Raw genomic sequence first — 15,000 nt, forward strand, 5'->3', positions numbered from 1 at the left:
TCAGGGTGGTACTTCCCCAGCACCTACACACATGTGCACACACACACACACACACACACACATGTGCACACACACACACACACACACACACGTGCACACACACACACACACACACACAGGAACGCACACGCACACACACGCACACACACACACACACACACACACACGCACAGGAACGCACACGCACACACACACACACACACACACACACACACACACACACGCAGGAACGCACACGCACAGGAACGCACACGCACAGGAACGCACACGCACACACACGCACACACACACACACACACACACACACACACACACACACACACACACACACACACACACACACACACACACACACACACACACACACACACACGAGTGATTGTAGACATGCAAATGCCTGTACAGATGCAAAATGTATGTTGATTTGACACCTTTTGTTACGTCATTCAAGTCTGATCATAATGATTTGCTTAAATGGAAACATTCTTCCATCAGCGGTATGCCTGGGTTATATTTTAGAATCTATTAAATAGATGACTGTCAATACACATATCTGATCATCTGTCAAATTAATACACAGAAAAGTGTCACGTTTTTAGTTAATGTTTTAAAATGTCTAACACAAATGTTGTTGTTCTGTTGCTAACAGGGCAGCAGTTTATAAATTCCCCTGTAACGTTTCGTGTCTCTACTGAAGACATCAACGTCAAAGTCAAAGTAGCTTTATTGTCAATTACTTTGCATGTCAAGACATACAAAGGAATCGATAGGATGTTTCCCACTCTCCCACGGTGAAACATATAAAGTGCACAGGCACAACAGATAAGACAAGACATTTCCTACATATAGATATACATATAGATATAAACATAGATACACGTACAGCAGCATAAGTTTTCTTTAAAGTGAGGTTATGGTAGTGCAAAAAAAAAAAAGGCAATTTGGTAATGGCAGCAAAAAAAACGTCAGCTTAAGTCCAAAGAGGCTTCCGGTACCTTCTCTCGGATCTCCAGGGCCCTCTTGCAGAGGGGCTCGGCCTCCTTGTACTTGCCCCTCTTGCCGTAGAGCACGGCCAGGTTGTTGAGTGTGGCAGCCACGGCGGGGTGGTCTCGGCCCAGCGTCTTCTCTCGGATGGCCAGGGCGTCGTTCAGCAGGTGGGCCGCTTCTTTGTACTTGTTCTGGTCCCTGGATGGAGGAGGACGAGGAGGAGGAAGAGGAGGAGGAAGAGGAGGAAGAGAAGGTAAAGACTTAGATGGAGGGTCCAACTCAGCACATCACGCATCAAGCAGAAGGCGAAGGAGTGTGTCATTTATGTGTTTGTCACAAGCCACAGAAGGTGAAGGATGTCAGAGTGTCCTACTCTGGTCCCTGACAGGGGACATTAAGCCATTAGTGGACCATTTATTTGACAAAAAGCTAGTTATAAGGAAGAAACTTGAGTGACATATTCAGACTCAATTGTACCCATCATGTTTGATATTGAGCATTACCACAACATTGTTTTATCACTGAGTTTAGTCTGTAAACACTGTAAAAGAGGTTCATCTGATTCTCATCAGGTATTACATTACACGTAGAAGGACGTGGCCCTTGGAGGGTAGTCAAAAGCCATGCAGACATTCATTTAAACAGTGGCCTCCTCCTCACACCTTTCTCTTTCACACAATCATACAGGCCCACGCCTGCATCTCAACCCAGAGGAGCTGAAAACCCTGAGTGACGCAATTAGCCATTAGTCATTCGGATTTCTAGAGAGAGACAAACGTGCATATTTGGTCACCTGGGTAATAATATTCCCTTATAACATAAACAACATATCCCATAATATACATAATATTCCCTTATAACATAAACAACATATCCCATAAAATAAATAACATACCCTTATAACATAAACAACATATCCCATAATATATATAACATGGCCGATCAAGACGAGCCCTTACTGGCTCGTAGCCCTGAACAGACCAAGCCTGATCGCTGTAAACGAGTAAACAAGTAAACAAGAGTCGAACTCCATACATCAGCAGTAAACAAGAGTCGAACTCCATACATCAGCAGACACTGATCGCTGTAAACAAGTAAACAAGAGTCGAACTCCATACATCAGCAGACACTGATCGCTGTAAACAAGTAAACAAGAGTCGAACTCCATACATCAGCAGACTCTGATCGCTGTAAACAAGTAAACAAGAGTCGAACTCCATACATCAGCAGACACTGATCGCTGTAAACAAGTAAACAAGTGTCGAACTCCATACATCAGCACACACTGATCGCTGTAAACAAGTAAACAAGAGTCGAACTCCATACATCAGCAGACTCTGATCGCTGTAAACAACAACAGACACTGATCACTGTAAACAAGTAAACAAGAGTCGAACTCCATACATCAGCAGACACTGATCGCTGTAAACAAGTAAACAAGAGTCGAACTCCATACATCAGCAGACACTGATCGCTGTAAACAAGTAAACAAGTAAACAAGAGTCGAACTCCATACATCAGCAGACACCGCATAACTATGGTCAAGCCCAACTGTCAGGTCAAATGACATGGAGAGTTTAGTATCTGCAGTTTGCCAGAAGCACTCCGAGTACTAACGAGCCGGGAGGATCCAGAAGCACTCCGAGTACTAACGAGCCGGGAGGATCCAGAAGCACTCCGAGTACTAACGAGCCGGGAGGATCCAGAAGCACTCCGAGTACTAACGAGCCGGGAGGATCCAGAAGCACTCCGAGTACTAACGAGCCGGGAGGATCCAGAAGCACTCCGAGTACTAACGAGCCGGGAGGGTCCAGAACAATTTGTCCCGTCTGTGGCCTTTGGGAGGGCAGACCAAACGCTCACATAAGCCCTTCAGATTGAATCCATTTACAGAGCGCACAGATTACAGCAGAAAGCAGGTCACTGGTCATTCAGACGTGCCTCAAAATGGGAGATTATCCAGACTTTTGGTCTACATAGTGATATTTTGCAATTTGGTGATGCTTTAAATAACAATTGGGTACATTTAGGCCATTGGGCCTTTTAACCAAATATAGCATGTCTTGCCATTCAAAAGGGGTAGCTGGACCAACTATGTGAGGTATGGAGACTTCAGACAATTATAGGTCTCATAGCAGATTAAATGGCTGTGTCTCAAAAATAACAACGCAACCCCAGGAGGAGGTTACTTGTTACGGATGGAAGAAGGGTCCACTCATGCAGAACAGAGATGGATGAGGTACGCTGAACATCACAGGTTGAGATGGCTGAGGTACTCTGAACCAGGACATCACAGGTTGAGGTGGCTGAGGTACGCTGATCCAGGACATCACAGGTTGAGGTACGCTGAAGTACTCTGAATCAGGACATCACAGGTTGAGATGGCTGAGGTACGCTGATTCAGGACATCACAGGTTGAGGTGGCTGAGGTACGCAGATCCAGGACATCACAGGTTGAGATGGCTGAGGTACTCTGAACCAGGACATCACAGGTGATCACAGGTGGCTGAGGTACGCTGAATCAGGACATCACAGGTGATCACAGGTGGCTGAGGTACGCTGAATCAGGACATCACAGGTTGAGATGGCTGAGGTACTCTGAACCAGGACATCACAGGTGATCACAGGTGGCTGAGGTACGCTGAATCAGGTGATCACAGGTGGCTGAGGTACGCTGAATCAGGACATCACAGGTTGAGATGGCTGAGGTACGCTGAATCAGGACATCACAGGTGGCTGAGGTACGCTGATCCAGGACATCACAGGTTGAGATGGCTGAGGTACGCTGATCCAGGACATCACAGGTTGAGATGGCTGAGGTACTCTGAACCAGGACATCACAGGTGATCACAGGTGGCTGAGGTACGCTGAATCAGGACATCACAGGTGATCACAGGTGGCTGAGGTACGCTGAATCAGGACATCACAGGTGATCACAGGTGGCTGAGGTACGCTGAATCAGGACATCACAGGTGGCTGAGGTACTCTGAACCAGGACAACACAGGTTCGTGGATGCAGTGCTTCACCAGGACATTTCATTCTGAACTTTTGAGACTGTTGCATACCGAGTCGAGGGTGCCGTCTCGCCTCTGAACTCTGGGCCCCTCTATAAACTAGAAAAGATCAATGCCAGGCGGCTCACCTGTAGACCAGGGCCAGGATGTTGAGCACGGTGGCCACTCACCTGTAGACCAGGGCCAGGATGTTGAGCATGGTGGCCACTCACCTGTAGACCAGGGCCAGGATGTTGAGCACGGTGGCCACTCACCTGTAGACCAGGGCCAGGATGTTGAGCATGGTGGCCACTCACCTGTAGACCAGGGCCAGGATGTTGAGCACGGTGGCCACTCACCTGTAGACCAGGGCCAGGATGTTGAGCATGGTGGCCACGTCGGGGTGGTCGTGGCCGGAGGTCTTCTCCAGGTCCTCCAGCGCCTGCTTGCACAGGGGCACGGCCACCTCGTAGCGGCCCTGCGAGGCGTACTGGATCACCAGGTTGTGCAGCGTCCGCAGGCGGGCCGGGATCTCGTAGCCGCCCTGCTGCGCCGCCACCTCGCCGCTCGGTTGGTCTACAGGACACGCAGAGGTCAAAGGTCATTCAGGATCACGAGCATCACTGAATATTTTTACAAAATCAGTGAAAAGCAGAAAAATGAACGACAGTCACAGATGATAGACCAGAAGGAAGACATGCATATGGATGAGAATGGATGACAAACAGACCAAGAGAAGGAGTGAGAGATAAGAGAGAGAGAGACAGACAAAGAGAAGGAGAGAGAGATAAGAGAGAGAGAGAGAGAGAGAGAGACCAGAGAGAGAGAGAGAGAAACACAGAAAGAAAGACGGGAATACAGAATGAAAGACATACAGAAAGAAACGCAGGAAAGGGAAATACAGAGAGAAAGAACAAAAAAGAACAGACGGAACTACAAAAGAATGGAAGAACAAAAGAACGACAGAAAGAGAGAAGGATAATCTTGTCCGTACTGGGTCCCTGCTCGTCGTCGTTGGGGAAGAGGTCGTCCAGGTTGTCCTTGCTGTTGTCGTTGGCCCTCTCCTCGCAGGGCGACGCGTCCTCGTCCAGCTTCTTGATCTGGTTCATGAACTCCAGGTGCTTCTTCTCCTCCTCCAGCTGCGCCACGCTCTGCTCGCTGCGCTGGAGCTTCTGCTGCGTGTTGGCCAGCTCGTCCCGGAGCCACTGGTTCTCCTGACACAGCCGCCGCACCTGCGCCCGCAGCTTCTGCTTCTCCGACTCCACCGCGCTCAGGTGCCCCGACAGCGCAATGATCACCTGGGGAGAGAGAGAGGAGAGGGGAGACCATGTGTTATTAAACTATGATCACCTGGGGAGAGAGAGAGAGGGGGGAGACCATGTTATTAAACTATGATCACCTGGGGAGAGAGAGGGGAGGGGAGACCATGTTATTAAACTATGATCACCTGGGGAGAGAGAGAGGAGGGGAGACCATGTTATTAAACTATGATCACCTGAGAGAGAGACAGGGGAGACCATGTTATTAAACTATGATTACCTGAGAGAGAGGGGAGGGGAGACCATGTTATTAAACTATGATCACCTGAGAGAGGGAGGGGAGACCATGTTATTAAACTATGATCACCTGAGAGAGAGACAGGGGAGACCATGTTATTAAACTATGATTACCTGAGAGAGAGGGGAGGGGAGACCATGTTATTAAACTATGATCACCTGAGAGAGGGGAGGGGAGACCATGTTATTAAACTATGATCACCTGAGAGAGAGACAGGGGAGGGGAGACCATGTTATTAAACTATGATTACCTGAGAGAGAGAGAGGGGAGGGGAGACCATGTTATTAAACTATGATCACCTGAGGAGAGAGAGAGGGGAGACCATGTTATTAAACTATGATCACCTGAGAGAGAGAGGGGAGACCATGTTATTAAACTATGATCACCTGAGAGAGAGGGGAGGGGAGACCATGTTATTAAACTATGATCACCTGAGAGAGGGGAGGGGAGACCATGTTATTAAACTATGATCACCTGAGAGAGAGAGAGGGGAGGGGAGACCATGTTATTAAACTATGATCACCTGAGAGAGAGAGAGAGAGGGGAGGGGAGACCATGTTATTAAACTATGATCACCTGAGGAGAGAGAGAGGGGAGACCATGTTATTAAACTATGATCACCTGAGAGAGAGAGGGGAGACCATGTTATTAAACTATGATCACCTGAGAGAGAGGGGAGGGGAGACCATGTTATTAAACTATGATCACCTGAGAGAGAGAGGGGAGACCATGTTATTAAACTATGATCACCTGAGGAGAGAGAGAGGGGAGACCATGTTATTAAACTATGATCACCTGAGAGAGAGAGGGGAGACCATGTTATTAAACTATGATCACCTGAGAGAGAGAGGGGAGACCATGTTATTAAACTATGATCACCTGGGGAGAGGGGAGGGGAGACCATGTTATTAAACTATGATCACCTGAGAGAGGGGAGGGGAGACCATGTTATTAAACTATGATCACCTGAGAGAGAGAGGGGAGACCATGTTATTAAACTATGATCACCTGAGAGAGGGGAGGGGAGACCATGTTATTAAACTATGATCACCTGAGAGAGAGGGGAGGGGAGACCATGTTATTAAACTATGGTCACCTGATCATTTAGTGACAGAGTGGGTATTTCTTCACTTTATGTTCCTCGTTCTCTACTGTATATTTTAAATCATTTGTTTTGTTTTTATTTTGCATTTCAATTATATTTGTGAACATTACTCTCACCCCTCCTTTAAGTCTTTACGTGATTGGACTGGCTGGTGTGTAACCCGTTCCATTTATTCATCCATTTGATCTGATCTCGTCAACTTCCAGTTCCTACACACAGGCTGACTGCCTTGCTTTCATCTCCCTGGATCCCTGAGTCCAACACCTCCTCCCACCCCTGGATCCCTGCCCATTCCCACAGCTCCCTGGAGCCCTGGATCGCTCTCGCTCTCGTCCGGGCACCTCCTCCCAGATCTCCCCCCTGTGAGTAGACCCCTCTCCCAGCCTCCATCAAGCCCCCTGGAGTACGTGTGCTGGTCTGACCAGCTCCTGCTGAAGACCCCATGGGTAACAGCCTGAGCTCATTACCCAAGACATCGTGCCCATCTCCCCCGACATCATCGTGCCCATCTCCCCCGACATCGTGCCCATCTCCCCCGACATCATCACGCCCATCTTCCCCTGGTTCCCTGCCTCTACCCCACACTCCCACACTCCCATCTCCCCTGACTGCTCTCCACTTATCCCCACAGTATTGGCTCTAATAAATCAAGGGATGTTTGAACGTTGTCTTTGCTGGATCACCAGTATGTGACTCAATATTAACTAACATGACTGTAAAACGATGAAAATAAGCATGTAATTCACGCATAAACCCTCTGCAACTTGACTGTAAATAAGCATGTAACTCACGCATAAACCCTCTGCAACTTGATTGTAACTTACTAGCAATTTCTTGTGTAGGAACCTGCATAATGAATTATTAAGCCATGCCATGACCTGGACCTGTATGACAATAGGCTCCATCCCCTGGGCTTACCACACCACCACACCTCCACACACCCCACACCCCCACACCCCCCGCTAAGCCTCCCATCCCTGGGTTACCTGCGCCTCCACACCTCCACACCCTCCCCGAGTTACCTGCGCCTCTCCCAGGCCCAGCTCGATGGCCTCCAGACTCTTGCGCAGCAGGCCGGACTTCTCCTGTGCGGCGGGCAGCGGTGTGCAGTCCAGCGCGGAGCCCAGCAGCTGGTTGTGTTCGCCCCGCAGCGTCTCCAGGCCCTGCATCACCGCCTTGGTGTTCAGCACGATCTCGTCCTGGCTCAGGCGCTCCAGGGTCTCCTCACGAGGGTAGACCATGGTGGACATCAGCCGGGGGCTCGACGCTCCTCTGTCAGACAGGCTGGTGGAGGAGGGGAGAGGGAGAGAGAGAGAGGGAGGGAGAGAGAGGGAGGGAGAGAGAGAGAGGGAGAAAGAGCGAGAGGAAGAAAGAAAGAAAAAGAGAGAGAGAAAGAGGAAGAAAGAAAGAGAAAGAGCGAGAGGAAGAAAGAAAGAGAAAGAGGAAGAAAGAAAGAGAAAAAGGAAGAAAGAAAGAGAAAGAGAGAGAGGATGAGGGAGGGAGGGAGAGAGAGAGAGAGAGAGGAGAGAGAGAGAGAGAGTGTGTGTGTGGGTATGCAAGCAGGGGTCCAGGAAAGTAGTGAAAACAGATGAGAAGAAAAAGAAAAGAACCAGCAAGAGAGGCCGAAAGATGAAAGAGTTGAGGTGAGGTGAGGAGAGGAGAAGAGTAGAGAAACAAAATAACTGATGTTGATTTGACACACTCTAAAGAGGCAGGCTAAAGAGAAAACAGTCTGGTGGTGTCTATACTCGATGCAATCAGCCCTCGGTCTCATTTTATAGGACCATAAAACATACACCTGCCGCTGTGATCCACAAACGCGCCATATGACACACTCATTACTGCCTCTCTGCCAACCATACATTACGGCCAATCAGCTGTGTTAAATATTGTATGACTAAAATGCTGGCGTCACAATTATTCACTTCCTGAATCACTTCCGACAAGCTCAGGCACCCCAGCGCCAAAACACCCTTGTGCAGACGCTGCAAAACGCCCCCGGACTGACCGCTACGACGGTTTGACAGATGATCGCTCAAACGGAAATTGACAAAACCAAAAGGGCATAAAGGACTTGGCGACCCGAAGTTTTGAGGATGCTGCGGACACCAAGAAATCAGCCAGCCAACCCCCGAGTCCATTCCAGCATCCACACACCCGTTAATTCACTTCTATTGAGCTTTGAAGTATTAGTCACTGGATGCTGAAAGCAATATCAGTATCACTTCATCACCATTTAAAGAGCTAATGTTCTAAACAGTTACTCTGCGCCACTAGCGCAAGCATTCAGCTATTGGAGGTCCGGTCCAAAGGAACCTGGTAATAAGTAGGTTAACTGTAAACAAAGCAGGAGTTATGGAGTCCACACTAACTATGCTGTTGGCACCGACGCCGAGGGAAGACCAAAAACACTTCTTCGGTAGAGGTAAAGAACTCACGTGGATCTTCAGTTAGAAGACGAAAGGTGCAGTTAATTGGCGTCGCCTATTCTTGTCTTGAAACCACATTCGAAGGTGAGAGCGCAGTCAGATGTAAACAAACTGGCTGTCTTCTGCAGCGGATGGCAGCCTACTGACTGCGCAGCTCATCTCCGTGCTCAGAGACCTCACCTAGTGGCGGCCGAGCACCTGAGATTCTATTCTCTCGCCACCAGGAGGCCCTCGCCCGCCCACACCCTCCCGCCCTCCCTCCCTCTCTGTCTGTCTACTGACTGCAATGCACCAAGAGAGGCTGTCGTAATATCCATCCAACGGGATAGAGATGAGAGGTCTGAAACACCAGTTTGATCCGGGATGTCGGGTATAAATAACAAAAACTCTGCTTTAAATTATATCTTTCTAACTCCATCACAAAAACTATAATAGCCGAAATAGACGGTTACCGTAGCCTAAGCTATAATTGAAATGAGGGGTCAGTGTAAAAGAGGCAAACTTGATGAGATGACGAGCATCAAGGTGACCGATCGGGCGACTTTCACTTCCAGTCTCTCACATTACACACAGTATAGTTCTGTTTCCTCCACAGCCCATTCGTGTTACTGCATGAGCCAGGTTCGCCATCCCATTCTATTTGTAAACACGTCGTGCCAATTCGCCGGCTAAGATCGTGCCTATGTAAGACTGATTGTGTAACCACCTAATGTGCAAATGCGGACGATAATGTGCTTTACTGTGTCATTTCACGGCGTGTTGTTTTAAACGGTAAGAAAGAGCGGAAGAACATACGTCTTTACCAAGGCCAAAGCAAGAGCCTGCTCATTTGTGACATTGTATCAAGTTGGCGATACATTTCACCCGCCCGAGGGCAATGTCAACAGCGTGAGTGAATGAGGCTAGTCTCGAATTCACAGCTTCCTTTTCACAAATTAAATATTACTTGAATTACAAGACGAATCACAAATATAAATGTCGTTGAAGTGTCAGGTGGCAAATTCATCGAAGATGTGCTACCTACGATGATGCCATGTAATTAGGGATGAGTGCACGCTCATGTTTTTAGCCGGTAGGCTAGCCACCGTCTCACTGGACGCTGGAACAAAGCCTGACCTACTGATGAGATGCCCAGCTTGCATCATCGCTCAGTCCACACCAACACGACACCACAACGCTTGGCCTTAGCCATCTTAAATATGACCCAGACATATGCCCATATAGGCTACGACAACAAAACAGCTACATGATCTATTAGTAATCCAATGCAATTGAATCAGTGGCCAAGAATACATACCTTTATCTCCACGTTAGGAACACCGGCAATAAGTTCAGATCCTCTTGAACGTCGTGAAAGGCTCGATAAGACCTGTTTTCAAAGAGAGCGTAGGCTAAGTTGCAGGATGGTTAAATAATGTAACGACGGACTCGTATATCACGCGAATTCGTGGAGATACATTGTAACGAATAACACTAGCATGGCTAGCTAATGCGAGTAAACCCGTTAGGAATTAGTCAGCCAAGTAGTTCCTATCCTATCGGCCTGTTGACGAACCTGAAACTCAGTGGCGCTCACTAGGCTGTAACAAAGCTCACAGTGCGGGACGTTTTTAATTCATCCATTCTGGCCCTTTAGCTGTTAGCGGATCCATGTAAAAGTAGGCTAGTCTCGGTTGTTTTCTTTATTCCTGCGCTTGCTGCGTGGAAGCAAGGATGACAGCAGGAAGCTGAAAATGGCTGGAGCGTAAACGCTCCCAGAAATCCACAGGCTTTTCTGACCGGCGCGCTGACATCATCCAAGTCCCAGCCCACCACCCAACCAGCGCCACCCCACCCCACCCTGCCCGCCTCGCCCCGCCCTGGATGAGGATGAGATCGCGCCCCTGCTTGGCCGGGGCGGGGGAATGGCCTTGTGGAGTTAAGATACCATCCCAGGATGGCGTATGATTGTGTACAGGAAATCCACAGATACTTTGCATTATTTTTTAATACCAATTGTTACTGCTATATTTGCAGTATATATGGACTTACTGAAAAACCCTAAACTAGACCTTCAGCACAAGTGGTGTCTTCTACACTTAGCCTACATTATAGCACTGCACAAGTGCTTTAGGCTTCCTACTTTGCAACACATTAATTAAAGTATATTCTTACATGGCTGCTGAACGCTATATTAGTTCAGTTTTAATTAAAGTAGATTCTTACATGGCTACTGAACGCTATATTAGTTCAGTTTTGTATATTTATATTAGTGTCACTCTTTTCCTTTTGATACTGTCATTGCAGGACAGCGAAAACCTGGACGTGCCTCTTCCCAAAACAAATTACTTTTCAGCCATCATGTGATGGTAACATCAATAGACCTAAAGACACATTATGTATGTTAACACACACTACATTGCACACTGCACATCCACTTTTGCACTCCTGCCCTGCTTTTTGTATTGTAGTACTTATTGTGTTTGTATGTTTTATGTTCACTGTATGCACCTATACACCAAAACAAATTCCAGGTAGGTGTAAACCTACTTGGCAATAAATACTATTCTGATTCTGATAAGAGGACAAGACCATTCAATACATGAACTACATCCTGGCTGAAGCTAAGGCTTTTAACCATAGTTCCAAGGTCTAGCAGGCATGTAGCCTATGCTGAGGAATATTCAGGTTGACTAGATTCAGTGCCTTTATAAACTCTACCTCAAGGCCTACGGTCACCTTAAGAGTAGAGTTGACTAGAGATTCAGAGCCTTTATAAACTCTAACTCAAGGCCTACGGTCACCCTAAGAGTTGACGAGAGATTCAGAGCCTTTATAAACTCTAACTCAAGGCCTACGGTCAGTGGAGTTGACAAGAGATTCAGTGCCTTTATAAATTCTACTCTTAGGGTGACCGTAGGCCTCAGAGTAGAGTTGAATAGAGATTCAGTGCCTTTATAAACTCTACCTCAAGGCCTACGGTCACCCTAAGAGTAGAGTTGAATAGAGATTCAGTGCCTTTATAAACTCTACCTCAAGGCCTACGGTCACCCTAAGAGTAGAGTTCACGAGAGATTCAGTGCCTTTATAAACTCTACCTCAAGGCCTACGGTCACCCTAAGAGTAGAGTTGAATAGAGATTCAGTGCCTTTATAAACTCTACCTCAAGGCCTACGGTCACCCTAAGAGTAGAGTTGAATAGAGATTCAGTGCCTTTATAAACTCTACCTCAAGGCCTACGGTCACCCTAAGAGTAGAGTTGAATAGAGATTCAGTGCCTTTATAAACTCTACCTCAAGGCCTACGGTCACCCTAAGAGTAGAGTTGAATAGAGATTCAGTGCCTTTATAAACTCTACCTCAAGGCCTACGGTCACCCTAAGAGTAGAGTTGAATAGAGATTCAGAGCCTTTATAAACTCTACCTCAAGGCCTACGGTCACCCTAAGAGTAGAGTTGAATAGAGATTCAGAGCCTTTATAAATTCTACCTCAAGGCCTACGGTCAGCCTTGCAGCACTGGGCTCAATAGATAGAGTGGAATTGCCCACATGACAGAATGTTGGTCTCTTACGTGCCTTCTACAGTATGTGTTTACATGTACAGTATCTCTTTTTAAAATATGAACAAATGCAGTAAAACATCTGATGGAAAGGATAGAAGTTTTGATGCAAAGAAATATTGGTAAACGTCATATTTTCATTGTCTCTGCCATATGATATAGTTGATCTAGAGGCATTTTTTATTTTTCACAACAAACATGACATACTGCAGCTTTAAATGTCCTGCATTTCTGTGTATGAAGGGAGGGAGGGACCCAGCTCTGATAGGACACTCAAACATCTTCCATAAAGCACCATGAAGCACCGTGACCTAAATTTCCCTTTGGGATTAATAAAGTATCCATCTATCTATCTATCTATCTATCTATCTATCTATCTATCTATCTATCTATCTATCTGATCCTCTCTCAGCAATAACTTCTGACGAAAGAAGAGAGCGTTTTCTTTTTTTTTATTCTTAAAAAAAAAGAACAAACAGTTAACATGTCCACATGTCTCCACCCCGTGTCATTTTTCGTATTGACAACTCAATTATGAAAAAAGCAGTACTACAAAACCATGTTAAATAAAAAAGAAAACATTGAAAAGAAAACAGGTAATATTATAAGCACTTCTTCATGATATGTACAAGCATTGTTGCTTATAGGCAAAGAGGCAGATGGCTAAAAATGGCAGAATACCACGGTGTGCACTAAATTATACTCGTCACGTCCACAAGCTTGGTTGAATGTCTCTTGCAATGTGTCTTTTTCAGATGCTCAATCTTATAGCTTTACATTACACACATCAAATAACTTGCATTAGTTACCTTATGCTGCAATCAAATCTTTTCTGGAGGGCATTTTCTGGAACATTTCTTTAAAAAGAGTTTGAAGCTTGTAATGAAAAGCTTAGAGAACGTAACTGATGTGGTCTGGTCTCTATGCTTTAGATACTACCACAAATATAAGAGCAGTCAAGGACAGAATGCGATGTGATGTGGATAAGACTGGGTTACTACAGCTCAGCGTGTGTGTGTGTGTGTGTGTGTGTGTGTGTGTGTGTATGTGTGTGAGTGTGTGTCAGTGTGTGTGTGTGTGTGCTTTCTAGTCTGTGCACATCTCAATTACGTCCTTGGACCAAAAATGAATCTTTTTCCCACCATTAAATCACATCAACCGATACGGACACAGGTACGGGTAGATCAGGAAGGGCCACAATGAAAAAGACCAACAACTGTAGAAAAGCATGTGGAGGAAACAAAGTATTATGAAAGACTGAGAGATGAACAGAGAGAGAGAGAGAGAAACAGAGAGAGAGAGAGAGAGAGAGAGAAGCGAAAAGGCTGATGATGAAACAGGTTTAAGATGGGATTTTAATCAATTTGGGATTGGAACGAATGCTACTCAAGCGGAAAAACATAATCGCACATTACCCAATCACACGTCACATTGAAAACACTGAACATCAACACTTAACGCCGCCCAACCCCGACACGAGTGGCGATGCTAATGTAACATCTGAATGTACTGGCAGTGATTCCTCCTCCCATTCCCCACCGCCCTTATTGAGACGTGAGACACACCTTGACTCCCATTACCCACCGCCCTTATTGAGACGTGAGACACCTTGACTCCTAGGTCGAAAGGTTTTAACGTCAGTGTCAGGGGGCATGAAAGAAGTTTTTTTTTTTTTTGTTTAAGCACAAAGATCCTGGATCACCTGGCCATAGTTTTGAATTATGGGAACAGATTTACATGTAGCCTACCACCCCCTGTGCTAGACACTGAGATGGACAACAGTGAGAGAGAGAGACAGATAGAGGGAGAGAGAGAGACAGATAGAAAGAGAGAGGGAGAGAGAGAGGGAGAGTGAGCGTGTGGTAGTTACTGGCACCACAATCAGGCAATTCTACCGATATATCCTCAGACCTGGCAAAGCGACGGAGTAATTGAATAGCAGCTGTAGGCTGTAATGTGTTCACTCCACTCTCATTCTCACCCTGCTCTTTTCCTAGCGGGAGAAGAACAACCGGCCCGCTGATTAACGCCGCTGACTGAAGCAGTTAATAACCGGCCCGCTGATTAACGCCGCTGACTGAAGCAGTTAATAACCGGCCCGCTGATTAACGCCGCTGACTGAAGCAGTTAATAACCGGCCCGCTGATTAACACCTCTGACTGTGAAGCAGTTAATAACCGGCCCGCTGATTAACGCGCTGACTGAAGCAGTTAATAACCGGCCCGCTGATTAACGCCGCTGACTGAAGCAGTTAATAACCCTAACAGCGCCTCCATTAGGGCGGGGGGGGGGGGCCCACCACCACTCTTCCACTTGACTACAATGCATTTGTGGCTTTTTAAAACTGGATAACGGAAACCCACCATCAATGTCCGGCCTCCTGTTGAGGG

The 15,000-nt window shown here is 46.8% G+C and overlaps 1 protein-coding gene across 3 annotated transcripts in view; it reads right to left on the bottom strand.

The window, feature by feature from the left end:
* The window catches only part of klc2 (kinesin light chain 2), a 22,023-nt gene extending 11,142 nt beyond the window's left edge, over positions 1–10,881 (bottom strand). Inside the window, exons 1-6 of one of the 3 annotated variants that reach the window (XM_031584958.2) lie at positions 10,370–10,881; positions 7,666–7,927; positions 4,976–5,279; positions 4,341–4,557; positions 996–1,185; positions 1–23 (exon numbers count right to left, since the gene is read on the bottom strand). The exon at positions 1–23 is cut by the window's left edge and continues 151 nt beyond it. In XM_031584958.2, coding sequence (XP_031440818.1) covers positions 1–23; positions 996–1,185; positions 4,341–4,557; positions 4,976–5,279; positions 7,666–7,893 — 962 coding nt within the window. In that variant the 5' untranslated portion in view covers positions 7,894–7,927; positions 10,370–10,881. Of the gene's footprint in view, positions 24–995; positions 1,186–4,340; positions 4,558–4,975; positions 5,280–7,665; positions 7,928–9,081; positions 9,269–10,369 lie in introns of those variants that run through there. The other 2 variants (XM_012830639.3, XM_031584959.2) reach the window with 2 other exon arrangements.
* Between the last annotated feature and the right edge of the window lie 4,119 nt (positions 10,882–15,000).

This window comes from Clupea harengus, chromosome 18 (genome assembly GCF_900700415.2).
Source record: "Clupea harengus chromosome 18, Ch_v2.0.2, whole genome shotgun sequence".
Lineage (NCBI taxonomy): Eukaryota > Metazoa > Chordata > Actinopteri > Clupeiformes > Clupeidae > Clupea > Clupea harengus.